The sequence below is a fragment of the Protopterus annectens genome, chromosome 12.part0, assembly GCF_019279795.1.
Source record: "Protopterus annectens isolate FY-2018-M chromosome 12.part0, PAN1.0, whole genome shotgun sequence".
NCBI lineage: Eukaryota > Metazoa > Chordata > Ceratodontiformes > Protopteridae > Protopterus > Protopterus annectens.
Genome location: NC_056746.1, coordinates 192620240 through 192642121, shown reverse-complemented (window position 1 = coordinate 192642121; position 21882 = coordinate 192620240). Strand labels below are relative to the sequence as shown.

General features: G+C 39.3%; 1 protein-coding gene across 1 annotated transcript in view; it reads left to right on the top strand.

Moving 5' to 3' along the window:
• The window catches only part of ERN2 (endoplasmic reticulum to nucleus signaling 2), an 886535-nt gene that overhangs the window by 657848 nt on the left and 206805 nt on the right, over positions 1–21882 (top strand). The window contains exon 15 of the mRNA XM_044089233.1: positions 6042–6231. Within this exon, the coding sequence (XP_043945168.1) occupies positions 6042–6231 (190 nt within the window). The remainder of the gene's footprint in view (positions 1–6041; positions 6232–21882) is intronic.

The window sequence follows — 21882 nt, the reverse complement described above, 5'->3', positions numbered from 1 at the left end:
ATTCCGAGCAGAAAAGTACATTGAGTGCTGAACCTAAGTTATTAACTAGAACTTAATTCCGAGCAGAAAACTACATTGAGTGCTTAGCCACAGGCTTTCACAAGCAAACTGTACTGACCAGATAACAGTTAAACTAGCTGTCGCTACCTACTAGTATTTATGCATATTGCTAACATGTCTATAAGGCTACACAGCTTTCCTGCACATGGCTATTAGGCAACACAGCATAAGAAGACCGGTAGATGTAATTTAGTTATCAAGGCAAATAAAGCATTACATTCAAGCAAAGGCAGCAGTTGCTTTCAACACATGAGCACACAACTACATAAACAGCTGATTTAAACCTACCGGGAAGCGAGACTAGCAGCCTAACCGCAGGAATGGATCGGGGATGGCAGACACGCTAACCCCTTCACTTTCTACTTTCTAAAGATGGCGCCGCTGATAGCACCTCTGGGAAGTAGGAACATTTTCATTTTAATAGCCAGCTTTGGGGCAAATACAATATCTTGGTTTAGAATCTGTCAGTCAAATCCTTCTTTCCATCTTAGCATGGGCACAAATACATCTGAGTCAAATATATTCATTCACCTGTGGATCTATGGAACGGTCACTACCGTTCTCCCTTTCAAAAACATCAGCACTGATCTCCCTTCTCTGAATATTTCCATATACCCCAAAGACATCCTGCTGCTTAAAATCAACACTTCCTTCTCCAGCCTACAATACTCGGTACAGTCAGATTGTAATCATTTACAAGAGTGAACATGAATTAACTAATTTAAATTAAGCTAAGTAGATCTCGTGTTATGCTGTATGCTTCCTCATGAAGGGTCAGTGAAACCTCATCCCTCACACTCGTTGACCACCCTCCACCACCTGCTGAATTTACATTTCAAATGTCATCCAGCAAAGGTATTTAGGTCTCATTATTGACCCTACGTTATCATTTCAAATTCATACAGAAATAGCAGTAAACAAGACTTTATCTCAACTAAAGTTATGATACGGACTTTCAAACCTGCTCTCCTCTGTAGTACAGTAGGCCTTAGCAAAGAATGTGCTCATACCTGTGATAGAGTGTGGGCTACCAGTCTGTTAACTGCAATCCACTGGTAGCTCACAACTCTTACAAAACAAAGAAAATAACATTTCAGAATTTCACTTCTTGGTGAATATTCCACATACCACTGTACACCAAAGGAAAAGTTCTACCAGTTACCCTTAAACAAGAGAGATCCCTCCTTTAAACTTCAGTACTGTCCATCTAACTAGCAAACTAATTATTATACAAAATATCTGTATCAACTTTTCAAGACTGTTATTTGCACTATGAAGTGATTACAATTTGTAAATTTCTTCTGTTGACATATCTGTGTAACATATGCTCTTTTACAATATTAATATTGTTTATAACTTTTTGCTCTAAGAAATAACCTGGGTCGTGCCTGAAAAGAGTCAAATGACCTTTCCACTTACCTGATTAACAAATGTTTATTTATTTATTTTATTTTTTATTTATTGACATTTGTTAACTGGGTTGGTCCAGCTGGGCTTGTGGCCCATTTTCAGTGGAGACCCGAGGAGAAAAGCTCCAAAAAAACACAGTTTACAGAGAATCAGACATTTGAATCAAAAATATGGTCAAAATCAGTTATACAAGAATGTTAGAAAGACAAAGCAGAAATGCAAAGACGTGATGTATACATATCAATATTTTTACAGACTAAAACATATATTTACATATTTACAAAAAGAGTTAAGTCCAACCGTATTGATTCTAGAGTTTAATAAGTATCCACAATAGTGGAGAACTTAGCTGTATGTGGAGTGACTGAGAAGGTATATAGTAGGGCTGTGGAGAGCTTAAGTAGGGGTTTCACAAGGACACATTTTGGAGTTGAGTGGATGACGTTTGAGTTTTTCTTTAAAGTGGGATGGGTGAATGATGGAACAAATGTCTCTTGGGAGTTTGTTCCAGGCTTGGGCAATGGAGTGTTTATATATGAGTTTGCCAGCTATTTTTTTGGGTTGGTAGATTTGTAGTAGTTGCTGATTAGAGGTACAGATAGTCCATGGAGCAATGTAGACAAAGATGAAGGAAGAGAGAGTAGGGCAGGATGAAGGTTTGTAAAGAATGACGTGAAACATTTGAAGTTGTGACATCAGTAGAAGATGGGGGAATTCTAACCAGTGGATAGTATGTAGGGCCAGGCAGTGATGTGTATTGTATGGAGAGTTTGTCTAGCTATCCTGTGGTAAGTTTGTTGGAGTTTATTTAAAGTAGTAGTTTGGATGTTGGTGAGTACCGGGTCAGCATATAGAAGTGAGGGGAGGAGAAGAGCTTGTGCAAGGGAGAGTCTGGCATTTGTAATTAGAAATTTTTTGGTGCGATACAGTAAACCAAGTTTCTGGTGACTCTTTTTATGCTTTGGAAGATGTGCAAGTTGAATTTGAGTTCTTCATCTATGATGACCCCAAGGAGTTTAGAGTGAGCTTCAGGTTGGATAACGGTGTTACTAGAGGAAGTAGTAGCAAAGGTAGATTTGAGGTGAGAGAGAGATTGGGAGAAAAATAGTAAGAGTTTGGTCTTTTTAGGGTTGAGAATGAGTAGATTCCTGGACAACCACTGTTCAGTGGATAGGAAGGCCTGTTGAGTAAGAGTGTGGAGAGTGGAGATATTGTCTGAGATGGAGATGAGAGTCGAGTCATCTGCATATTGGATGAGGGAGAATTGTTTACAAGTATAGAGATCTTTGGTAAAGACATTAAATAGGAGGGGACCCAGGATGGAACCTTGCAGTACCCTGGTTGGGACAGGTATAAATGGAAAAGTGGAAGAGAGCCATTTAACAGATTGCTGCCTGCAGGATAAGTAACTAGAGAACCAGGCAAGGGGGGAATAAGATAGATTGAGGTCTGCAAGTTTAGATAGCAGTAGGGGATGGGAGACTGTATCAAAGGCTTTGGAAAGGTCAAGGAAGAGACATGATATGAGTTTGTTATTGTCTAGGGTCACTGCAATGGTATGTGTAAAGGATAAGAGGGCAGTAGTTGTGCTGTGGTTTGGACAGAAACCATGTTGAGTGGGAGTAAGGAGGTTATGCTGGAGGAGGTAATTGAGTAGTTGTGAGTGGATACATTTTTTGAGAATCTTAGAGAGGGGAGATAGAATAGTTGTAGGTTGGTAGTTAGATGGGTCTGTAGAGTTTCCACCTTTAGGCAGGGGAAATGTGAAAAAGGATTTCCATAGGGTAGGGTCAGTGGATTCCTGAATAGATCTATTGATTAGTATAGATACTGGATAGGCAATGGAGTCAGCAGCAAGTTTGAGGATGGTAGGAGGTAGATTGTCAGTGGAGGGAGAGCAGGTTTTGAGTTTTTGAAGACGAGATCTGATGTAGGAAGTAGGAGAATAGTTGTTTGTTAGAAGGATTGGGAGGGGTAGGCAGAGAAGTTGTGTTACAGTTGGATGGTATGTGTGTTTGAATGGTTTCAATAAAGTGTTTATTGAGAAGAGTAGCAGTTTCCAGAGGAGATGTATTTGTGTAGCGGCAGGGAGTTGAGGGGCAGCCTGGAGAGAGAATGTTGTTAATAGTATACCAGAACTTGCAAGGGTTGAATTTGTTATTGAATTGGGCAGAGTTATAAAATAACTTTTTGTCATTATTGGTTTGTTTTTTGTAAGATTTCTGAGGTGTCTATAATTATGTGGCAGAAGTAATTCCTTTGTTTTGATCCAGGCCTTCCAAGCTCTATCTCTTTCTAGCATAAGGGACTTAGTTTCTTTTGAGAGCCAGGGAGCATAATTGGGTTTTATTCTAACCTTCCTATAGGGAGCAAGGGAGTTCAGGGTATTCAGAAAGATCCTATTGAACCTAGTAACTGTGTTATTGACAGGGATTTGTTTAAGGGTGGACCAGTCAATGGTGGATAGAATAGAGTTGAATTGAACTACATTAAAATTAGAGAGTTTTTGGCAATCTCTATAAAGTTGGGATTTGGGGGGGGGTTGGATGGTGTATCTAAGGACCGAGGTGGGGAGGTGGTCGCTAAGTCGATCTGATAGGGTAGTGGGGTTGTGGTAGTGGTGAGGGGAGTTGGTGAATATCCAGTCAATTATGGAGGCAGAAGATGAGTTTTTATGGAGGCGGGTGGGCGAAGATATCAGTTGATGGAAACCATGCAGGTTGATGCTGAGTTGTGGAGAGTCAGTTTTAAGTTTAGACCAATCTAGGTTAACATCACCTAAGATGAGGGTTTCATAGGGAATATTGTGGGAAAACCAGGATAAGATATTCTCTAAAGTGGATGAATTGTTTCCAGGAGGGATATAGATGGTGGCAGCAGCTAATTTTTTGTGAGGGTTAAGGTGGCAGTTAAGGATGATGAATTCAGCTGGGTGAAAGTTATGGATGGGTGTGGGGAAAGGTGAGAGATTGAGGCTATTGGAGTGGAGGATGGCTACACCACCCCCTTTTTTGGGAATCTATCAGTGATAGATTTTATAGCCTGATGGGAGAATTTCATTGCTAGTGATATGTGGCTTAAGCCAGGTTTCAGATAAGGAAAGGATGTGAGGGTTTGACTGCGTTATCCAGGCATGGAAATTGATGATTTTGTTGGTTACACATTGAATATTTAAAGAGTATATTGCCAGTTGCTTGGATATGGATGAGTTTAGTGTAAGAGGCTGGGTATGATGAGAGGTGTTTGGGAAAGGAAGGGAGGTAAAAGATAAGGGGGGGGTGTTTGATTGAGGGGAGAGGGGGAGGGGCCAGGGATGGGGTGGACATCCCCAGATATGAATAAGTTATTAGTGGGAAGATGGAGTACAGCAGTGCATAGATGTAGTTTGTGTAACTTGGCCTTAGATTTGTAGGTAGGAGGGTGGATTTGCAATTTAGACAGTTAGTGAAAAGAAGTGGTGGAGAGGTTGAAAAGGGCTGGGGAGATATGAAAGTATGAAGGTGTAGAATGAGTGTCAAAGATATAGGAGGTAGGAGAGTATAAAAGAGAATAAGGAAGGTGTGAGTGATAAGAGTTAGAGCAGAGAGCAGAAGTAGGAGCGAGGTGGTAATGGTAAGATGTTTCATTTCTGCTGGAGGGTGCAGGGGTTATAGACAGGGTGTAATAGTAGGGGAAGGAAGTGATGTATTTGGAGTCTGACAGTGTAATGTAAATTAATGTAAATTAAAGAAGCATTTAGCATCTTGGTTTCTATTATTTATGCCCTAAATTAAGTAATTTTTGAATGTAGTCAGAGTGACATTTTCTGTTAAAATTGTCACAGTCATTAAACCTACTTTATGATGAAAAGAAATGAATCCCTGACTACAACCCATGTGTCCCGAGTTGGAGCAACAGCTCAGGATCCTGGTGTATCTGGTTGGGGGAATGAGAAAGGAGTGTCACAGCTCACCCATTTTGCGAGGGAGAGTGGTGTTTTTCCTTTGGCCAGTTTGCTTGCACAATAACATTGGCCAGTGCTAAGAATGGGCTTGGTATTCCAATTTGGTGACCATAGCTCTAGGGGGAACATTTCTGGGAGCAGACATCTGTCCTAGGGAGGATATAGGATGTCCCCATGATGACGTGGATTTTGTTTGTCAACCACTCAAGGAGTGGGGTTAGGACGATAATTGTAATGCTGTCATTACAGTCATTCAACATGAAGTAAGCTGCTGATTGGAGAGGGAGGAATTATGTTATGTATCAAGGGACACTGGTTTATCACCATGGGGCCCCAGTTTGGGGGACAGTACGCCTGTTTAGGACAGAGTTCCCCTTTCATACAAGTATGTGGAAGACAGAGTAGCAGTGGAGATACAAGAAATTCCTCATGGCTGCAGAAATTATGCTCCCTCTCGATGGCTGTTACCCCAGTGAATTTGGGAGACTCCCATCATGAGGGAACGAATAGGACTGAGTCCCAGTGGAGGAGGCTTGATGGTCAGCAGGCATGGGTGCAAAAAGAAAATAGAAAAAATGGTCATTGTCATCACTGAATGGTAACTAACTGGTATTCTGTTTTACTGTAGGGGTTGCTTTGATGACCGAAATGTTGCAGTAAAAAGAATCCTTCCTGAATGCTTTAACTTTGCAGATCGTGAAGTTCAGCTTCTAAGAGAATCTGATGAACACCCCAACGTCATACGCTATTTCTGTACGGAAAAGGATAAGCAGTTCTATTATATAGCAACAGAGCTTTGCTCTGCAACAGTCCAGGAGGTTAGTTACAGAGTTCGTGTTCAGTTAAGTTAGCATATTTACATTAATTTAAATATAGCATTTGCTAAATATTCAGTGTGTTCTCATCTTTCTGTTGTTGCACTCATTGTTATAGCATTGTAGCCTGATATCCACATCTTCATTGCTGTTTCTAAAAATTTGTATCACATAGAGAGAACCTGGACATATATTTAGTGTTTTTTTAGTTACCAAAGACTAAGTAATCAGATTGGATCAGGTGTTGAGATCCACTGACTGAAGGATGATCACTACCATGGGTCACTGACACGTGCAGCCACAAAAACAAAAGATGTGTACATATGTGAGACCTATTCACTGGTTTTGTTTCCTTACTTTTCTTTCCTACACTCTCTACTTGGTGCTCGGTGGTACGCAGTAAATGTGAAAATGAGTCAATAAATTCAGAAAGATCAGTATACAGTGGGATAAGACCATATACATGGTCTTGCTCCCTTATGTTAGTATAGTAGTCCATACACAGAGTACATATGCAAAGCACCCCCCCACCTTCCAATCTAAGCAATTCAAAGTGCCAACACCATTGGAATACTGTCTGGTCCTGGTGAAGTAAACTATGGGACAGCAACAGACACCTACCAGTGATAATGTAGTCTTGAGAGCAAAAGTCCCACTCCCTTGCTAGTATGTCACTCAGCCGTTGCACAGTAAAACTACAAAAAATAAAATAAAACAGCTGTGCTGCATACCAGCACTAGAGCTTCCTACAGTGCATTCAAACATGCTACCACACACTACCATGTCCTTTCCCCAGGCAGTGATGTCAGGAGCTCCCACCAGTGTGCTCAGTGACCACCAGATCCTCTCATTACCATAATATGGTAACAGCCCTGGCCAGCCCTCATGTCTAAGGAGTGTTATTTCTTTATGAATTCCAGTCAGCCATGACATTGTAATGCACTTATGTATGGTACGTTATGCCTTATCAAGAAGCTGCATGTAATTACATAGTAAGGAAGACTATATTCTGCATAACTGTCTTACATCACTCACCTTACACAACAGCACCTGCAAGCCTGAGCTCAGAAGTGCATAGTATGCCCAGGGTACTAGGTGCTCCAATAATCTATTCAGTAGACCAGGATAGCTGTTGTATTTCAGTATTTCAGTAGGGACTATTATGTGCCACTGGAGACTACCATAATTCATGGACATTAATGTCTGTGAATCACAGTTGTTCCTAGTGGCATACTAAATATAATGCACATGATGGCATATATCTGTACACTGTGTTTATGAATGTTAGTGCCTGTTTTTAGTTTCTGAAATTAAAGTATTTCTTTTCAGATTAGGCCATTTTTTTTTTTGTCGGGGTTTGTTGTGCCATTGGAATCATTTAATAGTTTGCGTTCCACTGCATATAATGTGCCTGTTTCTCTTTTTCTTTTAAAATGATAAATAGTTTTATTGCAGTCATAGAAAATATCTGCATGTATCCATCTTAGATTTTAACATAGTTTACTAGTACCTTGATAACAGTTTGTCTTATAGTCAACATTACATTATTGTTCTCTAGCAAATTAACATCATCTGTTCAGAGATGTGCCAGCCTGTTTCCAACCAGATTTATAATATTTTATAAATTATAACTTCCATACAGCACTTTGTTATATCCCTCAGGCAAAAAGAAAAGCTGGACAACTCAATACTGATATCTACTTTCTCATCTCTTAAGTTTTTGTAATTTATTTGACTCTTTATTTTGTTTTATTTTTATTTTATTTTATTTTACATTTGTTTGCTGAGGTAGTACACTGATCACAACGGACAACTTAAAATTACTGCAACTTTCATGTTGTACCATTTAACTTCTACCTTTAAATATCTATCACTTTTAGTAGAACTGTTTTATAAACTATCACCAAGTCATTTGTAAGGCTTTATTCTTGCTTCTGTTAAATACCATCAACCAGCTAAATAGGCAGCAATTACCTGTTGTACTGCCCTATGATAATACGTGCTTAATCCTCTTTTATGCTCTCCTGGAATGCTGTTCCATTTTGATACTCTTACACACCAACTTGCTTTATATTCTCCATCCAATACTTCATCTACTAGTGCAAGTCTGACATGTAGTCCCTTCAATATTTGATTTACAATATCATTTTAACTTCCACATTTAAAATTCACTTGGTCTTTCATCTTTTAGCCACCCACATGTATGTAATTGTTTGTTTTGTATTTAATTTAGATTTCAACCTGTTTTGTGCTCCTATTTCAACTACATTCCTCACCTCCATCTCCTATCAGCATCCCAGCAGGAACATCTGAGACACTGGTGCCTTATGTTAGCCACTTTCTGTAAGCAATCTTAGCACAGTTCATAAATTACAATAAGCACCACTGAAACTCCATCCCATTTGTTATCATTCACAAGGATAGGTGAACATCATCGTCCACCTTTCTTTTTCCACACATCAGTACATTAAAATTCACTGCCAATCATTAGCAGACCAGAGTTCCGCTGTGGCGACCCCTAACCAGGAAAAGCTGAAAGACAGTTTTTAGTACATTATCTGAATGACCAAATAGCTCCACCATCTTTCAGCCATCTCCATTAAAGTTTCTTTCCACATGCCCGCTTATTCCTTTCATATGTTCCTTTGTTCACCATTCTGCTACTTGTGCTCCACCCTTTTGTAGCCTGCATTAGTAAGTTATGCAGTTTGCCAAGTCAGGGTTCATCTAACTTGTGACTGTTGTCTCTCTTATTGAACTAACGTCTTTGAAACAATGAAGCAAACAGTAGTGGACCTGTCCCCTGCAGGACCCATGTTAGTGCTGTCTTCAAGTGTATGTAAGTGTGGAATTTGAAAACGTACTTCATTACCCTGCAGATCCCATGATAGTGCTTGTGCCTGAGGGGAGTTTCCTTGGGTTTGACTTGTAATTGCTTCAGTGATTTGCAGCTTGATGCGACTATAAACAGACAAAGAAATATAGATCCTTACATTATCTCTAACTATTTGTATCAAGCTTTTGCTTCCAACCTCTTGTTGAAACTTAGTGGGAATTATATACTTTATAAATTATCTGTACTGAACAGGCTAAGCTAATACAGAAATGTATTAATAATATTAACATAACACTAATTCTTATGTAAATTTTAACTTGTATCCCTTTTACAAAGGGCCCCTCTGTTTTCAGTAGCAAACTTTTATTAAATTATTTACACAGACTCAGACCACCCACCCAGTATAAAACAAAAGCACCCAGACTGGTACATGAAACTGGCAAACACCTGAAGGGCAACCCTTCATTTTCCTTAATGAAAATCAAAGTCCTTTTCATTTCATATTTCCGAATAATCCCTTCTTCTTTTACACACTTGCCATTTCAAGCACATTAAAATTTCCTTTATAATGCCATATCCCCTCGGGCATTTGGTTAAATGTCACCATGGCTAGTGTAACCTATTATGAAGAAAAAATTAACAAGGCAACTAAACATTAAAATAAAAATCTATGTAGTGGTTCATATTTTTCAAATTAGTCTGTTCTTGTAATACATAATTTTCATTATGAGCCCAATATTTTAACCCCCACATTACAGCATATCCCTACACACAAGTGGTTAAACTCCCCAAGTAAGCTACTTAAAAGTCATGGAAACTTTGCAAATCAACCTTTTCTGTTTTTTTTAGGAGCATTACTGTTTAGCCCCCTCCCTTTAACTAATATTAAAACAACTTTATAATATTTTTACACATGGCACTACAAGGAAACATTTTACATTGCTTTAAACTAGGATAGGAAGCCAACCAGAAGAAAACAAAAACACACAGACAAAAAAGAAAGTTGTGCCTTTATGCCATACTCAGTAAAGAGGATCAATCTTTACCAGAATTCTGCTTTTTTTATTACCCAGTCCTGTATGCTATATAACAATCCAAAACTCCTAGTTTCCCCTAAATTTTAAGTTGATGTTTACAACTATTTCATGCCAGTAGGCAGTCTTGCAGATGGGGCTGTTATCTCAGCTGAATTCAGTCTTTCTTGTAGCGTGTCTTCTGTTTCTTCTACTGTATCGGTGTCACTTAGTTCAGCAGCTTATTCTTCCTTTTGCTTCGCCTGTATCAGTCTTGCTATCAGTTCTTTTATTTTCTCAGTCACCTCCTCAAGGTAATCAAATGCCAATAATTTCCATTACATAAAAGTTTTAAGGTAGTAGTAAATGACAACTTTAATTTAATTATTTTATGCTTACATTCACGTATTGCATCAACAAATGCTAACAGCTCTTTAAGATCACCTCAGATTAATCCTTTTCCACAAACTCTGCCCACCCAGCCAGTGTTTCATTGCCACAAGTTCCACAGCTCTGTTTTTTTCTTGTAAGACATTAAACTTGGTCAGTGTTGGCCTGGATTTTTTGTGTTCAGGCTCCTTTCAGACAGCCTCAGATACTTCGCTGTTGCAACACCCAAGGAAACTTTATCAAATCCAGTATATTCCATCAATTAACTTTCATATATTTCAACAGAAAAATGTTTCCTCCCACCTCCAAAACACCATACTATATTAAGTTACTTTTTGATGCCGTCTCTTAAAATTCACATAGGCCACATCCTTTCACTCCTGTTCCTCCCTGTTTAGCTTCTCCAGTCTTCACTCCTTTCCCTCCTTGCCTTGCTCCTTCAGTGCCAGGACTGCTAATCAAACCCCGATCATCTGGGACATAGTCAGGGCTCCATCCCTCTAAGCCACAGAGGCAGGCTAATGTAGCTCAGAGGTTGCTGTCTGTGTGTAAGAATAAATGAAGAGTATATACCTTCCTACTCCTACTTTCACAACCCGTGACCTGCATCCAGAATAGCTGGAGGATCAATACTTCTAATCAAATACAGCCTAAGAGTGCCCTACTAGGTCACAACTCCACTAGTGACCCTGATCCAAACTGGCTAGTAGTAAGAATATGCAAGAAAAAATCCCCATCATTGGCACAGTAATTATTACTTACTGCCACCCCCCCCCCCCCACCAGCAAGTCTGTGAAATTCAGAAACGTCTATAATCTCTATAACATTGCCTACAGTCTAATAGGTCAGTCAAAGGCATAATAATAATAATTGGAGACTTTGGCGTAAACCTCTTCTGTCCTTCAAACAAAGAGATAACTGACTTACTCTCTGCTAGTGGACTTGCTGAAGTGATTAAACAGCCATCTAGACCAAATTTAATCCATGTTAACTACTCCCTCCCTGAACTTTTAATCACAAAAAGCCCAAATAAAATCAACATTAAGAAACTTCTACCCTCCTTCAGTCACCACTACCCCATTACATTCTCTTTAATTAAAGACAAACAAATTCAGCCACCTAAGCTAAACATTTCAGTATCAATAAATGTCCTAAGAATAGCTCCTGGAACTCCATCCTGTCAGAAAACAACGAGAAGTTGTAACCGCATCACTCACCAACAAACTACTACAACTCCAAGACATACTTCCCCAATTGCTGCCAGACTACTTAGCTGTACGTCAGACAAATGGCTGTCCCCAGAATTTAAATTTCTATACAAACTCAGGGATCATGCTTGGTCTCCCTGAAAACAAAATCCATCCTAAGAAATCTACCAACAATTCACACAACTTTGAGATCTTGCTAAAAAGGTGACTAGAAGGCATAAGGCCAGCTTCCTGCAACTCCAACAACATACCCTCAAACACAAGCCAAAACAATTCTGAAACCTCATTAATAGTATTACAGGATGTACATAAAAAAACACCCCAACAAATCAAACACCATCACCACACTCTAGGACTTGCTATTGCACGTTTTCCTAAAAAACTCTCTCTCTCCCACTCTCTCTCTCTCTCTCACCTTCTCTTGCACCCCCCTGAAATTCCCTAACAACTGCCCTAGATTCCTCCCTAACCTTCCCCTCTATATACTTGTCTTTAATACTTCAAAAAGATCAACACCAAAGATATCCCAAAAGCAACTGATCAGACACCTCCAGAAAACCTGCTTCATTGAGTCATCATACTCTGAAAACCTACCTCCTTGGTTCATCATTCTCTGTAAAGAACACTTTACATCAGCATTCCTCCACTTATGTAACCTAGGTATCACAAACAATACAATGCTTGCCATATGGAAGAGAGACAGTCAAAGCACTACAAAAAATCCCTAACTCAAAAAAAGCAAAAGACTTCAGGCTCTCTGTCCTTCAAACCCTATAAAATATCCTAGAAAGAAGTTATCTTCACTCAGAAGTACTTAAAAATACAGCATACTTTTCCCACACCAACATGGATTTGGACTGAGTAGAAGTACTATGCTTGCTTAACTGATGATTTGTTAAGCAACATGGAGAAAGGCCACTTTACCAGAGCAGACTGTATAGACCAAGGCCTATGATCTGGTAAACCATTTATTACTTAACTCTCTCCTTAGATCTGGTTCCACAATTTCCTTACTGATCGGTATTTCAGAGTACAAATAGGGAACACATTTTCTGTCTGTTCTAGGGTTACCACCTGTCCCTCTTTGTGAAGGGAAATCCATATTTGAGTAGTTGTGTCATGTGGAAAAAAAAATAAACTGAAAAATGGCAAATGTCCTGAGATTTAGGCCAAAACTATTTCAGAATTTTTTTTAATAGTTGTATAAAACAATTATGTTATGTCTGAAAAACCTAAATGTTCTATGAAATGGTATAAGCAACTGAAATTCTGCAAGAATAATCTCTTTTGTTGGCAAAAAAGTGAAGTTCACTACTTTACACTGACTGTGCTTATGATTTGTCCTGCAAAATTTCATGTTTCCGCAAGAAATGTCCCACTTTGGGTACTTGAAAAGGTAGCAATGCTGTTGTGTGCCCCTCTTATTTAAAGTAGTACCCCCAAGGATCAGATCCCTCATCCATACTGTTCTCAGTCTTAATTAACCTCCTAACAGCTAGCCTACCTTAAACACCCATCCTTATGTGCACACATAGACAGCTTTAGGCACTAGCGAATCTGGGATTGCTGGCTCTCCCTAGTCATGGGGTGCCCTCAACCCTAGCAAGTTATCTTGTTTTGTTATTTTGTTATGTTTGTCAAACCATCAAAAACTAGCACTGCAATCTTGTGTACTTAGTAAACAGGGTAGATAATAAAAACTGTTTGGATGAAGAATCTTAAGAATTGGCACCACTTCTTCTGTAAAATTAAAGATAACGCTGATTGTAGCAACAATGTTTTCTCAAGTAGCAGGCTTCTTAGTTTCATCAGATGTTTTAACACTGACATACGGCCCAAGACTTGGTTAAATCCTGCTCATTCGTCCCACCCTTAGTAATTGTGGCTGTGGGGGGGTCCTCACAATCATATCTGACTATATGGGGGCCCCACAGAAGCTACTGCTGGTTGTGGGATAATGAGGAGAAAAAAATCATTAATTCTCAGATTACGTGCTTTATACTAAACAGAGTTTTGCTATGACCCTGTTAGGATATTGCAGTTAATCAATGAATGAGCAGGATAAAGGCTAGAGATTGGCAAGCCAGAGGGACCTGACATTTTAAGAAGAGCAGATTCTCACAAACTTCAGGGATGGTATTCTTCTGCACAAGATAAAAACTCACCACAGTCCCACAAACCATGAAAAATAAGGCACAACTTCAAGGATCACTTAGAAACCATATGACACTTAAAATACCTTGGCATCTAGCAGGATCAGTCTCTGAATTTTCAATTTCACATCATTAGTATTTAATCTAAAGTAAAGTTGTGGGCTAGAAAAATATCTTACTTCCTGTCACCTAAAGTAGACTTAACCTAGTTCTCTTGTCATAGGGGATTCTACTGTGTGACACACAGATACTCCAACCACCAGACTGTTCAAAGAGAAGGTAATTGTTAGTTGCCTATCTGGAGCTAGGATCTGTAATATAATGCACTCACTCAAGTCACTGCGCCACAGGTACCATATGATTCTATCATAGTCCACGTGGGAGTAAATAAGCTGAGGCATTCCTTACTGGACTATATGACAAGAGACATTATGGATCTCCCTGAATATGTGTCGCAGACAGGTACGTGCCATGCATTGGGTAGCATTCTACCTTCTCCGAAGGTGATGCCACAATATGAACAGAAGATGATTGATTTTAATAATTTGCTTAATTTCTGGTGTCATTCTAGGGGGCTCCATTGTCTATCAGCATAGGAGGACATGGTTAACAGACCACTTTCCTTTGACAAGGATGGTCTGCACCTGTTCCCCCTGGGCCTTTGGATATTGGCTAAAACTTTATCCATCTCTTAAGAACCTTTTTAGGTAATGTCAAAATGACAGAACTACCAATATAGAAAAAAAAAACTCAAAGCAACCTTAAGGTGCTTAATGCTAGGACCCTGAAGAAGAAAATCCACACCCTACAAGCTCTTCTCTTTCTGGAGAATGTAGACATCTGTGTTGTTGCAGGGACTTGGTTTAAACTGCAGAAAGTATTTCAGCAGTAGAAGGCTACAATGCCTTCCACATATTCAGACCAACAGCAGCACAGACAGGGGCTAAAGGTGGCAGTGTCATACTCTACATTAGGAGCAAGTACAACTCTAGGTTGGCTGCCCTGGAGTTCATCCATATCCAAGTCACCATAGACAAGGTTCCCTACCATGTGTTGGCCAGCTCAGGTTGCCCTGAGTGACCCTCAATGTTCACAACTCTTACCTAGACCTACTATAGCTGCTTACCATACAACCAAATACCCAGTTTGTGGGAGATTTTGACTACCCCTCTATAGACTGGGACTGTCTGTAACTCACAGGCACAATGTTTTCTAGATTTTGTCACCACACTGTGAACCAGATCGTGCACTCTACAACCAACCAGAGGATCAAACAAATTGAACCTAGTACTTACCAACATGGGAGAGTATTATAACCCCCCCCCCTCAGTGTCACATCTTCATTGGTGAAGTCAAACTGCAAAGCTGTTTCCCCTGAAATAAAAATCAACCAGGAAAACCCCACTAAACCTGTAACAGTTAGGACCTATACTAAAACAAACTATGTCCTATTAAGTGACAGTTTGTCAAAATTCACGGCTCTCACAAACCCCGAGATCACAGCAACCTGTGCAGAATTATTTGCAGAAATCCTGTGCATAACATTTAAATGGCTGCATTGAAGCTGCTGTACCTACCAGAAGTAAGCCCAGATATAACACCAAAAACAAACCACACTGATGGATTTCTTACCTTAAGAGGCTATATAACAAAAGAAAAAAATGTCATGGCCAAAATCAGAAAGAGCAACTCTTACAGGGACAGGAGCTGTCTGATTTAACTAAACAAGAAACTACGAGGCTAATTACAAGGTCAGGATCGCCTCCCAGGCTAAAGACAATCATAAGGCCCTCTTAGTTAATATTTAGGAGTGTGCAGAGCTGGCAGTAAGTGGCACAATGTTCACTGACAAAGGATGACTTAAATCTGGCTGATAAATTTAGCTCTAACTTCACCTCCCACTACCCCTGTAAAATCCCTTCTAGCATATCCCCTCAACTATCAACAGGGAGACACTGCTTCCATGGGCCCTGACAATATCCCTGGTTGCCTCCTAAATAGCCTAAAACTTAAGGCACTCTTCAACTACAGCTTTAAAATAGATTACGTGCTAGGTGAATGGAGGGCCGCAATGGTCATCCCTCTTCGTAAGCGTGGACCATTAATTGTCCCTGGAAAGTACAAACCCATCAGTCTGACAAGTCTAATTTGCAAAGCCATGGAATAAATTATAATGGAGATGATCAACAAGAATATTAGCAACCTTCAGACACTGGACCCATCCCAGTTTAGACTTATTGAAGGAAGGTCTTGCCTACTTGGTAGACTTCTTTGAGAGGGTCACCATGGCTGTGGATGAGGGGAAAATGGTGCCTACTGCCTATCTTGACCTGGTCAAGGCATTCGATACAATGCCCCACTCAGGGATTGTTGGCAAATTTTCAGAACTAGCCATAAATCCCTACATAACTCACTGGATTGTCAGCTGGCTCACAGATAAGACCCATGAAGTCAGGACTGGTGAGACTACCACCAGCAAGGTACTTCCATGACTTTGTGTTGGATCCACTTCTGTTTGGCATGTACTTCTCAGAAGTGAAGGCTAATGTCAAAGTTCTCTTGCTCATCACATCTGCAGATAATATACAGTCCCATGACACCACCATCCGACAGGAGGGGCTAACTCAAACAAATGACTGGTGACAAATCCATAAATTAAAACTCAATGCAAAGAAATGCATTATAGTGCTGTTTGGGAAAGCTTCCACCCAAGCTAATTACTTAATTGATAAAATACCCCTAAGAGTTGACCTGACAGTTAGGGATTTGAGAACATATGTAAACAGTAATCTGGCATTCGACCAAGAAGTAGCCAAGATAGTAAGAAAATCAATCTATGTCATCCAACTCATAAGTAAGGGTGTGACATCCAGGTCCAAGGAAGTAATAGTACCACCATGCACAGCCCTTATCAGACTCATCATTGAGTACAATGCCCCCTTTGGCAATTACCTAACCAGGCACTTGTAACAGTTGGAATGCCCTCAATATTTTCTCACCAGCAGACTCCACAGTATGAATACCCTGTCCTACATAGATCGCCTTAAGGTCCTATCTCTGTACTCAGTCTCCTACAGGTTACTGAGTGGCAATCTGTGCTAGCATATAAAGCATCCTCAGATCCAGTTCTGATGGATCTCTTGCACATCCACAAGACAAATAGCACCAGAAACCCTAGATCCAAACCTGGACTTTGTCTTCAACATAAATAGAACTTGCTGGAGAGATCAATATGTGTCTCAAAGGATCCCTGTGCTATGGAATAAGCTCCCTGTCTATATGAAGTAGAGTTCATCCCTGATCCTATTCAAAAGAAACCTTCATCATTGGATGGGAAATCGCAAATTCACCCCAGTCTGGCCCATGTCTCTGATAAACAGAGGTAGACGGTAAGTAAATTAATCCCCAACTGACATACCCCCCCCCCACATATAGGTGTCCAAGGAACTCTGGGAAAAATGGGTTGGGTTGCATGGCTAGATTTGTAAAGGCCCTGGTGGTCTTTAGCCTAGTGTAAACCTAAGTGCAAATACCTCCTGGGTTTCTTGGCAATTTTTATATGGAGGTAAACATCTTAGACATTGAAATATCACACCCAGTCTCCTTATGATAAACTTGGAAGGACTAATTGCACTGTGACCATGGAAGAGGTTTCTTTTGAATCAAAGGGATTTAGGCCTCTGAGATCCAGTGTTAGCCAGAAGTCTGATGCTAACTTATTTGCATTTATGTAAGTGAACGCTGCAGAGTATGGAACATTGTGCCCATATTATCATGATGATGTTGGAACTCAGACTTCCAAGATGACTGCGCAGTGATCAGGAGCTTAACTTCAGTTCTCCCAGTATAAAAACATAAACTGAAAAAAAGGAGTGTCATTGAAACTTTTTTGGGTAAAATCCAGTTACTGGCTAGCAAGTACACTTCCTGAATTCCAGCAAAGAAGAAATTTGGAAGATGTGAAAGAAAGTCAGCCAGAAAAGGTGAAGAGAAAATGCCATCTGGGAAGGATACTGCAGATGTTAAGGGAAAAAAGGCAGTTCAGGCTTCAGCTTTAGTTCAAGAGATGGCTTACAGTAATTTAGGGGAAGAACTAAATCAAATGTAGTCAGAGGTAATTAAAATCAATGAAACACTTAATGAATATATCAACTCAAATAACAAAATGCTGTTAAAAATAGAAGTAGCTTTAACTAGCTGTTCAGATGAATTGAAAACTGCAAAAATCAGAAACTGAAATGAAGAAAAAGCTGTCTGAGTTTGAGGCTTCTGAAGAAAAGCTGTTTCACAAATTGTAGCATTTGGCGACAGAGTATGCAGAGAAATGTGAGATTTTCTTTTGTACCAGAGAAACTGGGAGGAACAGACTGTATTAATTTTTCAAAATCACAAATAAGCAACAGCGCACATCGAGTGTATGTTCCAAACCTGGCCACAAGAAAGTAGCCAAGACCTGGAGTGGTAAAGATGCAATCATCTCAACAGAAAGAGTTGATCCTGACAAAAATTAGCAGAAAGGCAAAGTATTAAAAACTGGAGGCAGTGTTTTTGTAGAAAATGATTATTAATTGTACGCCAGGTAGAAGAGAGACAAATTTATCCCAGCAATCAGAGAATGTCAAGAGACAGGTGTGAAAGTCAAACTGCTGTCTTTAGGGTATTTTTACTTGGTCAAAAGTCAGTTTTGATGCAGAACAGAGTAAGGAGGAAATAAGAAAAAGTTTATCCAATAAAATGTGAGCCAGCAAGCAGAGGGGACTCTGCTTCTCATTCTTCAAACGCTAAGGTTCATAGAGAGGCTGTGCCAGTGAAACCTTTCCAATGTTCCAAAGGAAAATGCTTGAGAGACAGAAAAAAAGCACAGGAGTTGACTTGAAAAATCAAGAGTACCTTGGACTTGAACCAGAGTCTGGTTTTGGGAGATGGAGATGAACAGGAAGAAGAACACCAACATTGACATTAGTGAATAAATTGGAGACTATAAAACCTCAATCACATTTGTGAAATATGGCTTTACAAGAAAAAGTGGCTGAGCAAGACTGCACTTTTGTTGACTTTGTTAAACTTGTGGGTAGATTATATAAAGCATAGTCCCTACTTTATGTCATTAATATTTAGAAGTACACTAAAAGGGGAAAAGTAACTAAGTAAAACAATTTTCATTCTTATAGTATTTGTATAAAACATTTCATGATATAAACTGCATGTTATATATAGTAAAGCATTTTTGTGTTGTGCTTAGAGGTATTTTAAATATCAGGGGAGTCTTTTCACTGACTGTTCTAAGTGTTAAGCAAGTGTAGGCTGTACAGTATAACAAGAAAGAAAGACTGTACAAAAGCAAGTTAAATTTTAATATGCTGTGAATGTATGTATGCTGTTAGGGAGGGGGTGAGATGTAAAAATGCACTGATTATATTATGTGTTGGATTAAGATATTTTCTGTTATTTTTACAGTGATGAATGTATAAGTTAATGCCTTTGTAACTAAGTAGGCTTTAAAAATAGGCAAAATGATGCTAGGCATGAAAATGCTAGGTTTCTTGCAACTGCAATGATATTAGGTTTCTTGCAACTGCAATGATATTAGTTTTTTTCCCATTAACAAATGTTCACTGTGAATCAAGACGTGTGCAGCTGAAGGCAGCTATACATTCCATTTTGAGTCAAATTTACAAAGATTCATTGCTGAGTACTTTTTCATGGAGATAAGCTGTCTTTAGGTGAAAGCATTTAATCTTGAGAGTTCTGAAAATTCTTTGCTGAGGGAAATGCAACATTTAGTACAATGGTAAGCAGTTCAGTGAAAAATAAAGTTTGAAATTATGGGAAGTGAGTAAGAGATGGCACCTTTTCTAGCAGCCTTAATAAATTAATGCATTTAATACAACAGTGTACAATTTATTTTTATTTAAAGATAGCCAGTGTGCTTTTGCTTAGGACTTAAAGTTAATGTTTTCTGAAAGCATACAAGCTGGTTTTTTTCACATCTGGGAGGGGAATACAGATAAGAAAAAACAGACAGCAATCAGAGTAAATGAGACCATAGGCTGTAGCATGAGCTTTAGCATGGGTAGCCTTAATTTTAGGTGAGTAAATGCCTGTGGTGCAGCTATTAGTTTGGGGTAATTTTTCTTATAAGGAGGATTATACTTCATTATTTGAAGCTATACATAGATTTTTTGCATTTGTTCTAAGTTAATAGGGGCAGGAGAGGTGTTTTGAAAATGTATTTAGTTTTTTGGTTTGAGGGTTTTCCTTAAAACAAAATGTCTTGAAAAATGTGACATAGTTTCAAATGGAGATGAGAAGAAACAACTGTTTAAAAGACCAGCCTGGCAAACATTAACATGTGCATGTAACACAAAAGTTGAAAACACTTTAAAAAAACTATGTGTAATATGTGTGAGCAATATTCTTTATTATAATTGCTATACTATCCATATTATCTTAGAATGTAAATGACCTCACACATATTGACAAAAAGAAAAGATAATTTAATTATATTAAGAAATGTAAAAAATGCAGAGTGCAAATAGCAATACTACTGGAGACAGATTTGGAAAGAAAAAAAGTATGTGAATTTGACAAAGAAAGGGTTTCAGGATGAATCTTGAGCAGAATATCAGGGAGAAAGGAAAATTAAAGTAATTATACTAATTGCCACAGGGCTTCCAGTAGTGATAGAAGAGGGAAAAAAAAGACAATAATGCTAGATTTGTGATAGTAAGGGACTATTGGCAAGGGAGGAGAAGGATTATGCTGGAATATATTTATATTCTACTAGTGCACAAATCTGACTTGCTTAGAGTCACAATGGGTAAAAGTGTGGGTTGCTGGAATTCAAACCCACATTTGCAGTTCATTGCCTTAGTACAAGATAAATCATTAGAATTAAAATAATATTAGTTGTTGTTGTGTCTTTCGGCTTTTCCCGGTTAGGGGTCTCCACAGCGGAACTCCGGTCCGCTAATGATTGGTAGTTGATTTTTACGTGCCGAGTTACCAGCCCTGACGCACAACCTTCAACAAAGGTACGCCCATTCACACATGTCTCCACGCAGAAGACGCTCTAGCTGAGAATCGAACCAGACAGCGTCTTACTGTGAGGCGACAACACTACCGCAGCACCACCACCGCGGATACTATTAAATTCATTAATAATCCACAGTAATAAGACACTGTTTACTTATGTATACGCAAGCAATAAAGCAAAGAAGAGGCCATCTGGTTTGTCTAATCTCCTCATGTCTCACAGATAGCCCTTTGTAGATGTCCCCCCTCCCTTTTCATTTATACATTTGCCCTATTTAACTCATGATCATTTAACATTATTTGGTGGCCTGATTTCCACAATCACCCCTAGTAGTTGTATTAATTTTTCTTACCACCGTCTCTGTGAAATAGCTTATACTCATATCCTTTCTAAATATTTTTCAGTCTGCAGTCCTTGTTGTCTTCTCTCCCCTTCTGTTCCTTGTCTTTCTTTTACTACCTTATGTGTTAGTATTATACCCTGTTCTTTCCTTCCCTTTCCCTTGCTTATGTGAGTATTATGCCGCCTTCTCTTTCACTTGCTACCTTATGTGCCAGTATTCTGTACTTTTCTCCTCTCTTCCTTTACTTTCCCTTGATACCTTTTGTTTCAATATCATGCCTTCTTCTCTTCTCTTGTCTAAGTTATGTGCCCATATTATGCCCTGTTCTCTTCTCTTCCTCCTCTTTCATTTGTTACTTTATTATTTATGGGCAGTTCAGTGGTGCAGGTTAGTGTTGTTGCCTCACAGCAAGGAGTTCTCCAGTTCGATTCTCGGTTGGGGTGCCTTCTGTGCAGAGTCTGCATGTCCTTCCTGCATTTGTTTGGGTTTCCTCTGGGTGCTCCAGTTTCCTTCCAGACTCCAAAGATGTATGTCTGGAGCATTTCTCCCTGGGCCTCTGCTGAAAATGGGCTCTGCCCCAGTCGGACTTCCACAGTAAACAAATGTTAAATAAATAAAAAATAAAATTATGTGTTAATATTATGCACTTCTCTCCTCCAAAGTAATCATGTCCAG